Source organism: Lissotriton helveticus, chromosome 4_1 (genome assembly GCF_964261635.1).
Source record: "Lissotriton helveticus chromosome 4_1, aLisHel1.1, whole genome shotgun sequence".
Lineage (NCBI taxonomy): Eukaryota > Metazoa > Chordata > Amphibia > Caudata > Salamandridae > Lissotriton > Lissotriton helveticus.
In genome coordinates, this window is record NC_136063.1 from 1,052,939,669 (window position 1) to 1,052,959,190 (window position 19,522).

The window sequence follows — 19,522 nt, forward strand, 5'->3', positions numbered from 1 at the left end:
GATCCCCTACTACAGAAGGAGTAGTTTCTGTCCTGTAACTCCAGTTCTGTAGTAGGGGTATCTCTGTTATAGTCATAAGCGCCCGCCCTCCTCCCCGGTGGAGACCAATATTTATGTTCGGAATGCTACAGGTCTGGCGTTTTACGTCTTCAAAAAGAACTGAAAGTAAATGGGACCTGCTGAGCATTCTGGGATACTGAGAAAGTTCTAGAAAGTTTTCTTAAAGGCACGGTATCCCTTTTTGAGCCACATAATGGCAGCCTATGGGGCTTGTCTGTCCTCCCCTTCCTCTCTATCATTCCTGAGGCTTTACTGGTAAAAGGGGAAGTTTTCTCTGTGAAGAAAACTTGACAAGCTGGGCTGGTTGTGGTTTTAGTGGAATGTGGAATGTCTAGTTGAAGTGCTGGACAGTGTAGCCTGTGGATATAGGCTGCATTATATGTCTTTAAAATCTCTCTTAAGTGTCTTTGCAGGTTTGCATTTTTAGACAGCTTAAGAGATTATTTTTGATTGCTCCGGGGTCCACGCTCATTAGCGGGACTATTCACTAGATTATGACTATAACAGAGATACCCCTACTACAGAACTGGAGTTACAGGACAGAAACTACTCCTTCTCAAGTCAATCGTGTATGCTTCGTTTCTACAGATGGTGCACAGAAATAGAGAGATGGGCGTTTCAATAAAAGGTTTATTGAACAGTCTTCTTTCTCATGCAAAAGAGGTGAACTGCTCCAATCGTTAGACAGAATGCAAAGTATAATGCGTACAGCGTAAACAGTAATATAAAATAATACTGTAATAGCATTGTATGGTTTCTAAGCCATAAAAAAATACATACCTAAATAACACAGGCTAAAATACTCAACTGGTGCTTCTAAAATACACCTATCCCAATGTACCTAACCTAAGTCTAGTACGAGGGAAGAAGTAAGTATGGTCTTTAGCATAGGTTTAGTTTTGCCAAGATCTGCCAAAGGTTTCTCTAGGTTCTAATCAGCTCCATACCTTTAGAATGAAGGAGGTCTGGTATCCCAGTCTCGGACTCGATTTCCCAACACCCTGCAAGGGAAGTCGGACACTAGAGCTGGATTTCTCGGCGGAGGAGGGCAGATTCCTGATCAGTGCGTCAGCTGGAGAGTCGGCTTCCTTCGGCACTTGCTGTAGCGAGCTGCGTCGTGCAAGTAGGTCGTCTAACTGCACCGAACCACAGTGTGCTTTGCCATAGCAAGTGAAGGTATATTTATACCTTGAAGGTGTTTAGGAATGCCATCTTTGACGTAAAGGCGGGCATATGAACGTCATGAATGAACCCCTAAGGAATAGTTGTTCATGCATAATAAATCAGTTCTTGGAGAAATCAATATCCAGGCTGGGGGAAGTCCCTTCTGCTTAAGAGTCTGGTTTTCCAAGAAATCGTAGTGATGTTTGGTGAACGGGTGGAAAGTAGCCATGCCTGTATTTGGGTAGCATGGGATATGCCTAAATAAGGGCTTGATTTCTATGCCTATATATGGGCAATGTGAATTGTACCTAATATAAGGGCATGAATCGGGAAAATCCATTCGGAATCTAAAACGCCATACAACACCACCCCTACAGACCTTTTCCCAACATCCTTCTCCCATGAGCCTAGTGTTGCGGGCCTCAACAGCCAAAGTGTGCATTTTCGACTTCCCACTAGGTAGGGAATCAAAGTGGCTGGATAACTTTAGAAAGCGGATCTTTTCTTTAACCACATTTGCTTTGCGACCGGCGAATACTGCATGTCTCTTGGGGCTGATACACTCGTGCGTTGTGGGATTCAGTTGCTCAGAGGCTGCCCATGCTTCCCAAAGAGGGCCAGGCCATTCTGAACCAGGTATTGGTTGATGGTGGGGGTTCAGTGAAGGTCACCATTAGACACCACTGACTCACTAGGCAGCGTCATGGCCTCTACAGTGGCACTTTGCACACCTAGTTGAGGTTGACTGGGTTTTCAGAGGATGTCTCTGATTGTCATGCCCTTTGACGGCTCCCACCTTTTTGGTGACCAGGCTGACATGGCGCTGACATGGCGCTTGAGCCTTTCAAAGAGAGCCGGGTCACCACAAGAGCCCTTGGCCTTTACTTAGGTTCTCAGCAACAGGAACAGTCCTTTAGTGTCTTCTGGGGCCATATCCGGGGCTCTCATGGGCGTCCTCAATATCAACTTTAAGCCCCCAGTCCAGCAAGCTTTCCAGTCATTTCAGGGCTGGGGACGTGGATCTTGGGCAACATGGGGCCCACACTGAGTGCACTGTGGAGTCACCTGCCCCTCTGACTGTCGCAACCTCCAAACCTCGTTAGTGGTGTGAGAAGTTGGCCTGGTATATGATGTTCACTATTCTAGTGAGCACCTTTTACCAGTCCAAACAACCCTTATGGTGATGGTTGTAAAGTCAACCTTATAGACCAGCTATCCTAGTGGTAGCATGGACAAAGCAGTCTTAGGCTAAAACTCCAGAGAGCAGGTGAAGCCAATTGTTTTACCAATAACAACCCCTTGAATACCAAATGAAAGGACACCACACAAGGTATATATCAAATATATATGTATTTATTACTAACACAACCCCTCTGCACTCTTTATGAGGTCAGAGTTCGAGATACAGCACACGTTACTCAATAAGCATACTATAAGTTGCACAATTACAATTCTGCCCTAGGGGCCTCACGAACCATATACTAAAGAAGTGGTATAAGAACCACTTCAAGAAAGGTGTGTAGGCCTAGGAAATCGCTGGGGCTACACTGATCAACTAAAGGACTGGAAGTAGGAGACCCACAGGATGCGTGTGCAGTGTCTAAACACACACGCTTGTTACCATAGAAAGTCAATGGGATCGTAAATGTCACAAAATAATTGATTTGGGACACTTCCGAATTAAACTAGGACACTTGGATAGTTGTTACCCACGGGAGCACCTGAGTACTCGAGTTACCTCACCCAGCGAAGCCGGGTGCATAGGTGTGAAGTTGTGTCGGGTTTCAGCGTTCAATCCTATGGAGAGCTGCAAGAAGATGCTGCAGGCGACCAGGAGGAAGATGTCCGGGTGGATGCAAGGGTGGATTGGAGAAGTGAAGAACCTGAAAGCAGAGGGGACAGAGTCTGGGTCACTAGCCAGTGACCAGGAAGGAACCAGGCGATGTCGAGATGCAGTCAGGTGATGAGGTGATGCTTGACTCTGCAGCCACGTGGACCAGGAGGCGTCGACGACGACCAGGAGCTGGATACACACTGTCCCACGAAGGATCTCGCTGTTGGCGGTGTCGGCTTCCGGATTGGAGTCAACAAGCCTTGGCAAAGGCAACCCACGCAGGAAGGGAAGATTAGCTTCTGTTCAGACCAGCAAGGTCTGGGGAGCTTCCCCTTTCCAGGAAAGCAGGAGCAAGCCCAGAGCAACCAGGCAAGCGGTGTTGATTCAAAATGGTGTCTTTAGGAGCACCACTAGCCAACGGGCTAGCAACCGCGAAGACGTGCCGAGGAGAAATGCAGGCACAGGCCCCACGCGGCACTCGTGGAGGGCTGAGCTACGGTGCACTTACTGCTCGGGGTTGGGGCTTCTCAAACCCCAATGCACAACTTCGAGGACTCCTCAGAAGCTGCACAGTTAGCAAAAAGCAGGTACTGCAGGATGTCCGGTCCCACGTCTCTTGTGTCCGCCACGGGTCTCAGCTTTGCTGTGGATGTGGGTCGGAGTCAGAAGTCTGGAAGTCCAGAGGCTGCATCGCTAGGTCGTCTGGTTTCGTCAGGAGCGTCGACAAAGCAAACTGGCAAGTTACTGGTGGTGCCTGTTTGCACAGGGTGGTCACTCCTTGACCACAAGGGAGATTCTTCAGTCTTCTAGTTGCAGTAGAATGTCGAAGGTCCAGAGTTTCGTTTCAGAGTTTCAGTTCAGGATAATCTAAAGTCTCTAGACTCAGCTCCTACCTATATACTGATTTGAGGGGCTGGATTACCTGCTAGGTCCCTCCTATGGGTGGGACCAGGGATGGGGGTGGTTACACCCCTTTCCCTTTGTCCAGTTTTGCTCCAGAGCTGGGGCTGGAGTGCTCCAGCAACTGGTTTGAACCGGTGAACCGGGCATGCATGGGGCACCTTGTGTGCCCCAGGCAATGTCTCATTTCATTCGCACCTCCCAAGGCAGGAAACCTATTGTCCAGGCCTCCCCTGCCGGAGTTTCGTCCAGCAGCAGGAGGAGGTCAGACTTGTGTCTGTGGCAGCAGCATCCATTTTGTGATGCTGAGGCTCTGTTTAACTTCAACCGGGTAAAGCTACAACTACATGTCTTCTCCCTCTAGAAGGGTGGAATGCTACCCCCGCCGCCAGAACTGGCAGGGGGGGGGGGTAGTATTCCAAAGCGTATGACACCTTACACAACATGTTTTGATAAAGCCAAACCAAAGTCAGCATTAACAGCGAGGATTATAATGCACTTAAGAGTATATGGTATGGCTATATCATAGAACAGCTAGAAGGACATGGTTCCGAAAGCTGCAGAGGGGCTCAGCTCATGCTAGAGCACCATCTCACATAAAACCAAGCACTCTGCATCCAGGATTCTTAAGGCCTGCCATAGGAGTGACTTATAGGTATATATGCATCTATATATAATGGTAGGTATAGGAATACTATACCTAAGCAAGGGGTGATTACACAACCTTGCCCCAGATGACTGATCAGCCAGTTGTGTCAGTTTGGATGGCCACCCAGGGGTGGCATAATACATGCTGCAGCCCCTGGTAGGCCTTGGATGCACCTATGCCCTGGGTACCTATGGTACACTATACAGGGGCTCACAAGGCGACCCAATACCCAATTGGATATGTACCTAAAGTACATGGTATGAATTTAGAGAGGGAACCGCTGGGCTGTGGGTCTGATTAGCAGGCCCACAGTCACACTAGAGTCGAAAAACCAGTGAATCGGAGCAAAAAGTGGGGGTGACCATAGGAAGCAGACTCTACTCTCCTACAAGTGGGTTCTCAACGCAGCACACCCATCCCATTGGGGGCAGTATCGGGCACCACCTGTCCCACTGGCAAGCAACAACCTCAGACAAGTGGCTGCCTCAAATTATGCAGAGGAGTTACACCCTTGCCACCATTCCCAGAATGGCTGATATAGGATCATCTATCCTTGCTCCATCAAAGTGCAGGCTCTGCTGGACAAAGGGGCCATCAAGAGGGTGACTGGATCAGAAGTAGGGTATGGTTGTTATTTCCGCTACTTGTGGCACCAAACAAAGACTAAGGCCACCGTTCAGTCCTTGATCTTCGCCTTCTCAATGCTTTTCTATGGAAAGATAAATTAAAGATACTTACTTTGGCTCACGTCCTGTCTGCCTTGGACTGCAGAGACTGGATGGTAGCGTTAGACCTCCAGGACGCAAATTTCCACATCCCCATCCTGTGGTTCATGGTGGGCCAGGAGCATTTCCAGTTAGCTGTGCTTACCTTTCGCCGCATCAGTGCCCCTCGGTGTTCATGAAAGCGTTGGTGGTTGTTGCAGCTCATCTGAGGAAGTCAGGTGTTCAAGTCTTCCCCTACTTTGATGCCTGGCTGTTGAAGGTGGGCATGCCCCCATGGAGTCACCTTTCACCTCCAGACTACAGTGAATGTGCATTTGCTAGAGTTCACTATCAACCTGACGTAGTCACACCTGACTCTTTTTCTCAGTCAGAAGCTCCCTTTCATTATAGCCTTTCTGGACATGGTGCAGTTTTGCACTTATCCTCCAAGAGTGGTTGGGCTATTATCCCCATGGTTCAGCCTCAGTGTTGGATTTCGGTGAGACTGATTCTGAAGCTTCTGGAATTGATGATCTCACACATCCTGCTGGTGAATCATGCCAGATGACATATGTGGACCCTGCAGTGGGATCTGAAGTCCCAGTGGCACAGCATCAGTGGAATCTTTCCCATCTGTTCCAGCTTAAAGACAATACTGCAAAAAATCTGCAGTGGTGATTGTTGAATGGTGATTGGGTCCACTGTAGACTCCACTCCCTTCCCCACCCCGAATTGATGGCGGTGACTGATGCATCATTCCTGGGATGGGGAGGCCTTATGGGGGAGATGGAGATCAGTAGCCTCTGGTCTCCAGCAGAAAAGAAGCTCCACATAAACCTTCTGGAACTGCAAGCAATTTCCTTGGCGTTAAAAGCCTTCCGCCAGTCCATCAAGGGAAGGCTGGTTCAGGTGTTCACTGACAACTTTACTGCCATGTGGTACTGCAACAAGCAGGGTGGGGTTGTGGACCTTGTGCCAGGAGGCTTTGTGCCTCTGTACTGGGCTGGATTGCTAAGACATCTCCTTGGATTTGCAGCACAAAGTGGGATCTCTAAATGCTAGGGCGGGCAAACTCAACGTGTGGATCATGATTGGCGTGTATATCCAGAGGTGGCACAAGGTTTCTTCCGTGTATGGGGAGAACCTTGGCTCGATTTCAGCACTTCTGCTTGTTGAAATTTCCAAAGCGGCTCTCACTCAGAGACGCATTCTGATTAAGCTGGAACCCAATACTCCTGACTGTCTTTCTGCCGATGCCACTCGTGCCCGGGTTCTCAAGATCAGGACAGACTTGGCCCAAGTTAACCATGTGGCTTCAGGCTGAGCAAGGAAAGTATGGATCCTAAATTCCTGAGTATGGTCATCTGTCCTCTGATCAGTCTGCCCATTCAGGACGACCTCATGTTGCAGAATTCTACATCCGAACCTGCACATGCTCCACCTTCATGTATGGAGATTGAGAGATGACAGTTGAAAGCTTTTGATCTTCCTCCCGAGATCTGTGATGTCATCCTGACAGCCAGGCATGCCTTAACAAAAAACTATGTATGTCTGTCATTGGTCCAAATTTGGGGCTTGGTGTTTCTCCTGTAACATTAATCCACTTTCAACCTCTTTTTTTGGAGGTGCTATTGTTTTTGCTGGTGTTAGCCCTGCAACGCCTTGCTTTGGGCACCATTAAAGTTTATCTTTTGCCATCTCAGCCTTTTTTTTGGCAGCTACCAGATTAGCCCTCAATGCTCAAGTAATTTGTTCCCTCATACCCCTTTTGTCATGCACCAAAGGGTCCTCAATTTGGTGACATTCCTTCTGTCCTTTCCATTCAAGTCTATACATAGCTGTCCTCTGCTGCTACTGACCCTTAAGACACTATTTTTTATTTTTTTTTATTTTTTTTCAAAACCTTTATTGACAAGTTATGGGTACACAGCTCGGTGCCTACAACCTGAGCCAGGCCGGCAGCAACTCGTGTCATAAATACATTTTTATGTCTGACAAGGATCTTTTAGCTAACACAGCATGCCGCCTACAACCCATCTGGGCCGGCCGAGTTATAGTCTGGCGAGAGCAATGTGAGTAAGCCTTGTATGATCATTTTAGTTGCAAATGTAGTTAAGCAGAGTGTGCATGAGGTTTCAATTTCTTCATAACCAAACCATGAACGGTATAACATCCCATTGAACATATTACCCCCCCCCCCACATTGCGTCCACCATACATTGTATGTGGAGCGTAGGAACTTCTAGTGTGGAAGTGAGGAACATTCACAATAGTGACATAAACTACAAACGTTAAAATAGCAGTGTTCCCACACTAATTTAGCCAGGGTACATTTTCTAGGGGGGTTATGCCTATATAAGTGACCATAAACTCGAACTTGGGCCTCCTACCCTAATTGTCATGCCATGTATACTACCACGGAATAGGGTGACCGTACATGTCTTGGATCAGTATACCTGATATACGCTGTATATACTTGACTCCTGAACGTGCCTAGAGCTGTAGTATGGTGATAAAAACAAAAAATAACCCTGTGACAGGTCTCGCCTGTCCCTAGTGAGTGTAACTACGTCACCTCGAAAGAAGAGCAGAGCCCCTGTGGTATAAAGTTACAACAAGTCGGCTACACTTGGGGGTCCTGATCGGGGCAGGGAGGCGCAGAAGGGTCGTCCATTTCTGTCTCAACAGTGTCCCCTCCCACAGATGGCGCTTCATCTTGTATGCGATGTAGGTAGGAAGTAAGGGGTCCCCAGAGGTCCTTGGGTCTTGATTTGTGCGGCAGCAGCTCGGAATAGTTATGTATTTGCTCTTGCCATGTGGCCATAGTGTTTAACCATGTCTTAAACTTGGGTGCTCTCCCCCGCCCCCACCTGCATGCCACGTGGCGTTTCTCTAGCAACAGGCTCAGCGCCAGGAATTTCCGGTTGGTTTTCACCGTCGTGCATGACTGACCCAGCAATGCGATTTTGGGGCATGGAGCTACGACAGTGCCAAGCATGTCTGACAGGGCAGCGAATACCTCGTCCCAGTATGCTGCTACTGCATGGCAGGACCATGCCAGATGTATGAAATCAGCCCCCTCGCTTCGACAGCGAAGGCAGCGGTCATTATCTCGGAAGCGAAAGCGGTACAGTTTGGCCGGTGTATAGTAAAGTCGGTGCAAAAATTTGAAATGTACCAATCTGAGGCGTGCATTGCCTGTCACTGCATTAGTGTGAGAGCAGCTCTCCTCCCACTGATCATCCGTCAGCGGGGTAACGAATTCCCTGTCCCAGTCTGCTTGTGCCTTCAGGAGGGGGGGTGTAGGGGCGTTTTGTACATGTTTATATAGCATGGACACTATATGCCTTGGAGTGTCCGTCTGTAGAAGTGCATGCAGAGGCGCTACGGTGTCTGGTTCAGTCGGGAAGTCTGGAGTGACTGTTCTGATATTCTGCCTTAGGCGCGTGTAAAGAAATGTGTCCATCAAGGAGGGGAAAGTGTCACCGAAAAATTAATCTGACGTGCGGAATTGGCCCTGCAAGTATAGATCCCCCCCAAGTGTGGTACGCAAGTCTCGTTAGCATTTTACGTCTAATTTCTCGCACGTAACACTCAGCCTAGGGTCATGTGCCAAGGTCATACACGGCGAGTACAAGAGTGAGGCTCCCATCGCTTCAGCTATGCGCTGCCAAGCACGTACAGTGCAGTCTACTGTGGTGGGGTCTCGCTCCGCCGCCCGGACTTCCATGTACAAGTAGCCTGAGGGTTGCACGGGCCTCATGTAGCCATCCTCCACGGCAAGGTGCGCCATGAAGGGCGGCGGATGGAGCCAGTAGGCTGCGAAGTGACCCTGAGCGCAGTCATAATAGAGTTTAAAATTAGGAACCTCGAAACCCCCCTGGTGGTAAGGCAACATAAGCGTCTGCAGGCTTATCCTGGCCTGCTTCCCACCCCGAATTAGTCTTGACATTTGAGAATTCAGAGTACGAAAAAAATGCGGGCCCGGGCTGTACGGAATGTTGGTAAAAAGATACAATAGTTTGGGGAGAACCACCATCTTGATCAAGGAGATGCGACCTGCCATGGACAGCGGGAGATGGATCCATTTGGTGACGTTGTCTGCCAGTTTGTCCATGACGGTACCGTAATTAGCCCTGATGAGGGCCTCGCTGTCTCTCGACACTTTGATACCGAGGTATTTTATTTCTTCTGTTTCCCAGACCAATGGATAGTCCAGTGGGAATTGTAGAGTGCGATCAGTAAGGGGGAACAAGGCTGATTTGGCCCAGTTTATTTGTATCCCCGAGATTCCACCAAAACGGGTGACCTCTCGCAAAATAGGGTTTAGATTGTCCCGGGGTTTATGGACATAAATAGTCATGTCGTCTGCATACAGCGCAATAAGCAATTGCCGTTCCGGGTATATAAGGGAGCGATGATTGTGATGTTGCCTAAGTTTTGCTGCTAGGGGCTCTATGGCAATCGCAAAAAGAACCGGGGACAGCGGGCATCCCTGGCGAGTACCCCTTCGGATCTCAAAGGGAGCCTAGCGGGATCCATTCAGTAACACCCTCGCCTGGGGTTGGTGATAAATTAGCCGGATTCAGTCAAGGAAATTGAAGGGGGTCCCCATGCGTTCCATCAGCTTCAATAGGTAGTCCCATTCCAATGAATTGAACGCCTTTGTGGCGTCTAGAAAGATAGCAGCCGCTTCACATCTGGGGTCAATGTCTTGCAATACTGCTTGTAGTGTTCGCAAGTTATGGGAAGTCGCACGATTGGGTACGAACCCAGCTTGATCCGGCAGGACCAGCCGTTCCATCAGGAGGTTCAGACGTGTTGCAAGTACTTTCGCTAAGATTTTAACATCCGCGTTCAATAAAGATAGAGGCCTATATGAATCGCAATGTTCGGGGTCTTTACCCGGTTTCAGCAGAGAGGTGATCAAGGCCTCACGCATAGTAGAAGGTAGTATGCCTTCCTCCAGGGCAGTATAATCTACTCATTTTGAGATCGGGGGCCAGCAAATGAATATAGGCTTTATAAAAATCTATCGGCAATCCATCGGATCCTGGTGCCTTACCCGATTTCATGGACATGATAGCGTCAGTTATTTCGTCCAGTTCTAATTCATGATGGAGGAATTTCTGTTGGGAAGGGCCAAGCCATGCGATTGCAGTATCATCGAGGCAGGAGTTCAGGTCTATCTGCTCAGTGCTGTGAGAGGTGTAGAGTGTGGTGTAGTGTTCGGTAAGGATACGGAGCAGTTCTGGGAGATTCCTTCGTGGAACATCGTGTTCGTCTAATAGGGTGGACACATAGTTATGAAATCTGGGTGGTTTAACCGAAGCAGCTAACGCTTTCCCGGGTCTGGGACCTTCTCCGTACACCCGCGCAGTATATGGTTTCCCCAGGAATTTACTTTCCCTATCTGCCGCCTCAACATATTCATTCATCTTTTCCCTGAGTTGAGCTTTGACCACGTGATCAATTGCGTTAAGTTCCATGTCACGCTCCAGTGAGCGCAATTCGCTTTCCAGCTTGCGCAAGTCCTCGCAAAGGGATTTGAGGACTCCACCCCCTTTAGCTATGCACCACCCCCTAATGGTGACTTTAAAGGCCTCCCAAACTGTCGTGAGGCTGGATACCGATGTTATGTTGCGTTCAAAAAATTCTTTTATGTCTTGTTCCAGCTCAGTCCTGAAGGCTGAGTCCGTGAGGTGTGCGGGGTTTAGACGCCAACTTAAATAAGGGGACACATCCACCGGGGCGCATAGGTTGAGGAGGACAGGTGAGTGGTCTGAGAATGTTCGTGCCAAGTGCAACGCCTTGGTCAGCCAAGGGGTAAGGCCAGCCGACAAAAATATATAGTCTAGGCGTGCCCACGTGGAGTGCACTGCCGAGTGGTGAGTGCCCTGCCTGAGTGTTGGATGAATGTGCCTCCAGGCATTAGTTAAGTGGTGCTCCTCTACAATATCTAACAAAGTGCGTTGCGTGCGTGTATAATGCACCGCTTGTGCATGGGACCTGTCTAGACTGGGACGAAGTGCCGTGTTAAAATATCCCCCAAGAATGACATGCGCTATGTCCAAAGCCTGAATCTTCCTCCATAAAGTGAGGAACGCTTCGGGGTCATCTATATTGGGGCCGTAATAACATGCAAAGAGGACAGTGTGTGAGAAAAGCCTACCCCACACCATGCAGAATCTACCATCTGCATCACTATCCGACCCAAGTGGCGTGAAGTGTACACCTCTTTCACTACTAATAGCTATTTGTAATGGTTTTTATGAACTGTACAATAAAGCATTTACTTACTTTACTTACTTACTTACCTCGTCTGATCAGGATAGTCACACCCTTAGAATAATTGGAATAGGAGGAGAACACTCTACAGGACGCCCAGCGAGTAGCAAATGCAGTAGAGTTCCCCGACATCAAGTGCGTTTCTTGGAGCACAGCAATGGACACTCCCTGTCTATCTAGGTACCCCAAAATCTGTCTCTTCTTCCTCGGGTCGTTCAGCCCACGCACATTCCATGAAATCAACGTAGTTTGTTGTGCTAGCTGTGTATCTGTTACGTCACCCATTCCTCTGGGCACAACAAAATGTGGCGAGAAAGCATGGCATCAGAGTTTACCTGGCAAACAGTGACAAAGGTAAAATAACACATTACTACCCCCCCCCCCCCCCCCCCCCCCCGGAGCAACCCAATCCCATTCAGGAAGTGCAGCAGCCATAATAACTATATGGATGAATCGAGTCTCCTTCCCTCCCACTCCGGCATCCCCAACCCGCCGGGTACATAAGTCCCACCCCCCCACAGTAAACCAAAAGAGAACTAAAGAAACTACAACCGTAGTCCCAACCCTAAGAAGGGATTGGATGTTAAGGGGATCGCCCGTAGGGGAACGATATCTAGGGGCGCCCGACCTGCCCACCACCTCCTTTCTTACACCCACATGACGCCGGTTAGCCACCAGGTAGTCTGCCGTGGGGCGGAGGCGGGTAGCCGAGCAAACAGTGTATTAAAGACCATTGATTTAGTAAGTCAGTAAAAAAAATACCTCACCATGGGAGCAGGGCTTCACGACCTTGTCCGTACTGCGGTCGTAAGTGCACACGACCCAGTAGCCCCTGGCTATTGTAAAATCCTGTTGTGACCTCAATGAGTGTTATCTGCAGCAGCCTCACGATGCGTCCTCCCGGGCGTGACACCTCGTATGTAGTTTGGAATCAATAAAAGTACCTCAGCAGAGTTGTAGCACATCCCGGTCCCAGTCGCGTGGCAGTTAACAGAGTGGTGAGACGGTGTAAGTCCTTCACTGGGAACGTTGCCCAGTACGTCACAGTGCGCCCAGCGAGGTTAGTGTGGATTCATACTTGACTGCAGTGGACCGGTTAGTCCTGTTGTGACATTGGTGATGGTGACCTGGAGCGGCGCCTTTCCTTGTCGTCCCGGGCTTTGTCCTTCCTGCATTGTTTGAGATAGTCTTCAGCTTGTTGCGGCGTAGTAAAGTGTTGCTTGCCCTTATGCGATATCTTCAATTTTGCAGGGTAAAGCATTGCGTATGGAATGTCATGGGTTTGAAGCTTCTTTTTCACCTCCGTAAATTTGCGACGAGCCTCCTGCACAGTGGGGGTGAAATCTGGGAAGAAAGATAGTGTCGTGTTGTTGTATCCGACCGTACCCTTCTCACGAGCTCGGCGGAGGACAGCGTCCCGATCCCTGTAGTTCAGAAAGCGGGCGATGATAGGCCGAGGTTGCGCCCCTGGGGTCGGCCTAGCCGTGAGGGATCTGGGGGCTCTTTCTACAATGAGGTGAGCTGAGAAGGATTCCCTGCCGAACAGTTCAACCACCAGGCCTTCTACGAAGTCCTCCATTTTCCCAGTGTTCGTGGTTTCTGCTAGGCCTAGGATACGAACGTTGTTACGGCGGGACCTCGCTTCCAAATCCTCGTTCTTGTCTGCTATGACCTTAAGGAGTCTGTCCGTCTGTGCTACGTGGCGGTTGCTTGCGGTGGACCCATCCTCCAATTCGGAAATCCTGCTTTCGGTTTCCTTGATGCAAGTGTCCTGTTGGTCGATTTTTTTCAACCATAGTGTCCATCCTCCTGTTGATGGTGTCTATTTTGTAATCAATAGTCGTGAGGCTCTGTTTCATATCGAGGAGCAGAGTTTTCCATTCTTCCCCCGGCGTGCCGCTCGTGGCAGGACCCCCCGTGTTCTCTGGCGTTGATCCCGGGGTTTTCCTTGTCTCAAACGGAATCTTGGATTGTTTGGCGTCGCTGCGCCCCATGGTGAGCCTCGGGGTCCGCAACAGAGCTGTGCGAGTGGACGCCAGTCCGGTGCAGGTCGCGGAGGGGGGAGTACCCCAGGCGAGGGGGGGGCCCCCGATGGTCCGTCTGCGACCCTCGTTGATGAGGTGGGACACTGCCCGACGTGTTATGGGCTACCAACCCCGAGACTGTAGGGAGGGGAGTTGGAGTGATCGATTACCTGCGGAGCACCAATGTCTGTAGTCGCCAGGAGGAGTACCAGTCCACGATCACTTCCCCAGTAGTCACCGTTCCTTAATCGCAAGGATGGTGGAGTAAGTATGGGCCGGGGGTGTCCAACCGGGCTGCCACAGTAAGGACAAGTGTGGGGTGCCACCTGTAATGGCCACAGCAGGGTTCTTATAGTTCACGTGGGTGCTCCAAGTATTGTGCCAGCAATCCACACCCCAACGGACAGATATGGGTTGCGGGGCAGGCCCGGAGTCGCAGCGTAGGCGCACCCGCACAGCGTCTCAATGAGTACTGCAGCGTTGAAATGTCAGATGTCTGAGGAGGTATGGGGGGTCCCACAGGTGGTTATGGTTCGTCTGCCGTGACTTTTGGGCAATTGAGGATGGTCTCACTCTCCGGGGCCGACGTTCTGATCAACGTGTTGCTGCAATGCGCGTCTCGGGAGAATTAATGTCCAGAGAGCCGGTATGAAGGGGAGGGGGGGGCGGCCACAGTAGTTCCTGAGTTAGTGAAGGTCAGTTATTATAGGCCGCAGTCTCCCGATGTTTCCCAGTGGGGAAGGCGGGGGGGTCGCAAGTAGTGCCGCGTTAAGGAGAGTCGAGGCCCGGGAGGGGCTCCGGCAGTAAAGAACGCTGTTGGGGGGCTTCTCACCTCCGAGTTTTCAATGCTGAAGGCAGCTGTCAGGCATCCGAGGGAGATCTGCCCTATGGTCACTCCGGGCGTAGTGTTGGGCTAGAGCTCCGTGTAGGCCCCGGATCCCCGGTCCCACCAGGAGGCTTCCCGCCGAGGAAGGGTCCGCAGGGCGGTTCTTGGGCCTGGTCGCCTCAGTTCTCTCGGAGGCACCCAGAAGCTGCTGGTGTCAATTCGCTCTACTTCGGAGCGCGGTGCCGGCAGTAAGGCAGGTGGCGCCTCTGATAGGGTCAAGCTGCAGCACGAGTCACTGGGGCTGCATAGTGCTGGAGGGCAAGGCCGCGCATCCCCGATGTTGCGTGGTGGGGGAGGCCGGAGCCGCAGGTAGGGCCGCAGTAAGGAGAGATCGGGCCGGAACAGGAGCTATGGCAGTAGTGAACACTGTCGGGGCCTCCCTACTCACAGAATGCCCCGCCTCCAGTAGCCGCCGTGCAGTGGGGGATTCTTGACTTAGAGTGGACAATCAGCTCTTCATTAGTTTCACTGGAGTGAAAAAAGGAAAGGGAGTGCAGAAACAGACTATCTTTCGATGAATTGTACTCTATATCAAAATCTGCGATGCCTTCGTCAAGAAGCAGGCTCTTGATGGTTTGTGGGCCATTTCCACTAGGGCCAAGGCTTCCTTATTTGAACCGGTTTACAGACCCACATCTGTAGAAGATTTCTTTGGTATATATTCTAAGGTGAGGAATCTGTGGTTAGAAGTCTCTATCAGTGACTCTAACCGCGGATTCCTTACTGACCCTCCCGTTCTCCCCGGTTTGCAATACCGGATGTTCGCCCTGAAGCCTATACGATGTCTGCGCACTGGTCACAGTGTTCAGTTGTTGCTCTGCATTTTTGTCGCAGAAATAGTCACAAAAGAAAGTGATGTCAGCGCACCTGAGTTATGCCTATTTAGGCACTGCATGCGTCAATTCCGTTGTAGACGACATTGTCTGTGAAGCCACCCAGCACCAGCCATCGCACTCAGAGGTACTGCTTAAGATTTGCCTACTCCAGTCTGATGCTTTTTCGATTATTCTAAGGTGAGGCATCGGGGTTAAATAGTCTCCACTAGAAAAAGAGTTACCGAAGGTAAGTAACTTGTTCTAATGGGATGCAGACTGCCAGGTACATCGGGCACATAAATATCCATCTAAAAGTTCTAAGGGTGATTGTAAGAACTTGCACCCTAGTGCTATCCTGGTGTATGTAGGCAACATTATTTTTCTTCTGTTATTAGATCAAGGCGCACAACCCAAAGATACTGCCAAGGATGGCACATGTACATTCTTGGTCAGGTCTGATTTCTGGATTCCTCTTGGTGAGCATTGATGGCAATTTAAATAAGTAAATCCTGAATTTCAAAACCTTGGAGCACAGACTTCTCTTCGAGAGCCCGCTCATTTTGAAAGTACTATGCCAATCTTGCACATGTATGTGAACTTCTATTGGGCAGGCTGAGAAGTTTTTGAAGCTATGGTCAAATAACGGTTTATCTGATAATGATTAACTGATGAGTAGTTGACACTTAGCAGCTATTCTATGGAGCTTGGACTATTGAAAAGCTGCCATACCTTTGATCAAGAAATGTTCTTTTTGCTAATGATCAGCTGATGACTAATGCTTACTCATCTGTCATGGTTAAATAATTTTTTGTCATTATGGTATGTCTATTTTCTTTTCTTTTGCTCTAAGATATTTCCTCTGCTGCACTGGTAATACACTGTGTTGGGTGACACAATATTGTTGAGTGGGGTTTCAGTATTTCCAGAGACAAATAGTCCATATAGGATACAGGTTTCTTGGGTTGGGCTGGGTGATTGAGGGGAGGAAGAGGGAGGGTGGAGCAAGTGCCCGCAGAGAAAAATATAAAAACATGAAAAAACTGCATAGCAAGTGCTAATAGACTATATCTTAATACTAGCTGAGATAATAGTTAAATGGGATAACATTTGTAATATGTACGCTAAAAGAATTACTACATGGAATGTCAATGGTCTTAGATCTGGTTCCAAAATTTGTATGGTCAAAGAAGAATTAAGCATTTTGGCATCATAGATGTTATATCTCCAAGGGACTCACTTGTCCCTGCTAGAGTTAACACAATTATTACTGCCGGGGTATATAGTATTCGCTTATACTAAACAAGGATCGACCAAGGGGACTACATTACCAGCAAAGTTTAATACAAAGGAGGTATTGAAAGTTAAAACTGATGCTTTCGGGCGATTGCTTCTTAGCTGTAGCACCAAAAATAATCAGTTTATCATAATATGTAGGATCTAGGCACCAAACTATAATGATCCGGCTATTTTTAAACACTTGCTGTTACAACTTGCTGGATAGTGAACACCATTAATTATCTGTGTTGATCTAAACTTACAATTAGTCCTTCCATTGATTTCACTAATCCATATACTGCAAGTTGCATATGACATTCAAGGGTCACCCTTATTCATCTAATGGACTCAAATGGCTTAATTGAGGTTTATGGTCATGATATGTTCCGGGAACTTAGCAGACTTATAAATATAACAATTCTTCTCCAAGACTGATATTATGTTCATCTGAGTCAATCCCACATAAATTTGAGGACATTGTCATTGCGGCAATTATACTTTCTTGATTGCTAATTACAAAATTATGGCTCCAAAAACCCCATCTATAATTAGGGAATGTGGAATTGATTTATGTGGTATCTGTTCAGCAATTATACATAACGATGCTCGTCAGCGTCATTTAAGACCCATCTGGGAACCAAATGGTTAGTTTGTTAAACTTGCTGTTTAATTGAATATTCTTCTACAAAGTTAATTAGTACTTCAAAATGATAATGTTTGGTGAATTGGTTTATTCCTTTTATCTTTGTATTTTAAAGCGCCTCATTAATTAAATATGCATATGTTATATTTATTATATTTGTACTACTCCATCTTTCTGGGCGGGGAGATGAAGAATGTTTGGATTAAATATGTATTTTCCTTAGGATACCATTGATTTCCTTCAGCACATCAGTCCAATTACTACATTACCCATCTCAATTGGTCAGAATCCAAGAACACTGGATTTTTTCATAAGTTTCTTCCTTCTTGATCTCCATAGCAACAGCTATTTCTGCCTTTTCACAAACTCTCCAGCTGTCATATTGCCAATGTTATCCTCTGTCTCTATTTGTAACAGGAGTTAAAAAGACTTCATCACATTTGCTCTATGTGGCTGTCATGATGTGTGCTCTGAAGTATTGCAACGTTTATTCATACACCAGTACTGAAGCCCTTTAAGTGTGTCCGTGGGCTTTGGAGTTGGGCCAGCTCTAATAGCTCAGAGGTGCAGCCAACATGCTTGCTGCAAGCAGCCCACCACATTACAATGAAGTAGGATTTTAAAGAGTTTACTAGTTTATTATTGGTAGAAGAATCCCCCCTACATGGGTGACGTACATACCATTGTGGGAAAGTTATTTGTGCTAGCATGTGTGTTCCCAAGTTGCAACAATAAAAAAACCGTGAGGGTGGAACCTTTCTTTGCATGTGCAGATATTGCCTCTGAGTTATGTCTCCACCAGTGCCCAGGTATCCTTCGGCTTGACTAACACTACTTTCTGCAACGATTTGTTGTCCAGGTGACCTCTTGATTTTCCTTTAGTGAATCTCTACCACGGCATTCCAGAGATTGGGGATAAAACAGAAATCTCTACACTAATTGCAGTTTTTCCTCATACACCTTGTCTGTGAAATAGGCTAGTTTCAAGGCACAGATCAAGTTTTCATGCACACTATGCTCAAATCTGTTGTTTCACTTAATTCCTTGCAAGCACAGACGGCTCTTACAAGCGGACAAAACCATTGAAATTCCAAATGTGTTTTTAATACATTTTAGGGAAAAACAAAGTGGAGTATGAAAGTGCGACATATAGAAAAACACTAACAAAAGTATGCAAAGAGAAGAGGCTATTCCTTAGAGTTCGACTCGCGTATGGCGCATCCTCGTTACGTCAAAATATAAATTTAGAGAATGTCCACTGCTAAAACATTTTTAAAGCTAAAAAAATTAATTATATATACTAATGCGTTGTGAATCACAACTGCCAGGCAAAAGGAATTGAGCCCTGAGTGTCTTGCGTTTCTGGAAGTAGAAAGTTCATTTTTATAATACGGTGCACTAAAAAACTTGTAGTCAATAAGCAACACTAGTAAGTGTTCTTTTTTGCATACTGCCTTTGCTTTCTGTAATGATTTAACGGTTTGTAATTGAATACCATTACTACAATAAATTAAGAATTGAGTTAATTATGTGATTCTTAGTTATGTATATGCATTGTGAATACGCTTAGGACATGCCTCTGGAATCTTACCAGAATTTCATGTAGTCGTTATAGTACTTAGCCATTGTTAAGTGCCTTTTTGTGTGTGTGCATACTTTTTATATGATTATATTTTATTTCAGCTTAGTTCAATGGCTCAAACACAGCAGGAAAGAATATTGTGAATTATGCAAGCACAGATTTGCTTTTACACCAAGTAAGTGCTTATTGTTTACTGTTATCTACTTAATACTTACATTATTAGTTTACAAATTCATAAGCTACATTGACAAAAGAGTAGGACATTTTAATTTGTTTGGTGAGAAAATAATTTCTACCTGTAATGTAGGTTTTGAAATTCATTGTATGCTGTGTAATCCTTAATTCTGCAAACATTAAATGCTGATTACAAATGCTGTAGCCATCATCCAGATTAGTATATTGCAATTTAAATCCTTATGTGATAACGTCGGACTGTTCCAGGGCCTCAGGACAGACCAGGGATACTGGTACCACCACGGTTGAGGTAGTTTGGCACTGATTTCCGGTGGTCCATCCTACTATGGCTCTGCCAACTCCACCAGGTAGACCCTTCCCACACTTAACTTTTTTGGTAGAGAGGACGAACAGTCAAATGCTTTTCAGGGATGTAGTTTAGGGGAGGGGGAGAAGCTCAGAACTCAACAGTCAACCAACAGAGGCCGTAATGTATTGTCAATCCAGTGCTTATCTTTTAGTTA

At 47.5% G+C, this 19,522-nt stretch overlaps 1 protein-coding gene across 1 annotated transcript in view; it reads left to right on the forward strand.

The window, feature by feature from the left end:
- MARCHF6 (membrane associated ring-CH-type finger 6) overlaps positions 1 to 19,522 on the forward strand; it is a 1,360,950-nt gene that overhangs the window by 94,669 nt on the left and 1,246,759 nt on the right. The window contains exon 3 of the mRNA XM_078687648.1: positions 18,926 to 18,999. Coding sequence (XP_078543774.1) covers positions 18,926 to 18,999 — 74 coding nt within the window. The remainder of the gene's footprint in view (positions 1 to 18,925; positions 19,000 to 19,522) is intronic.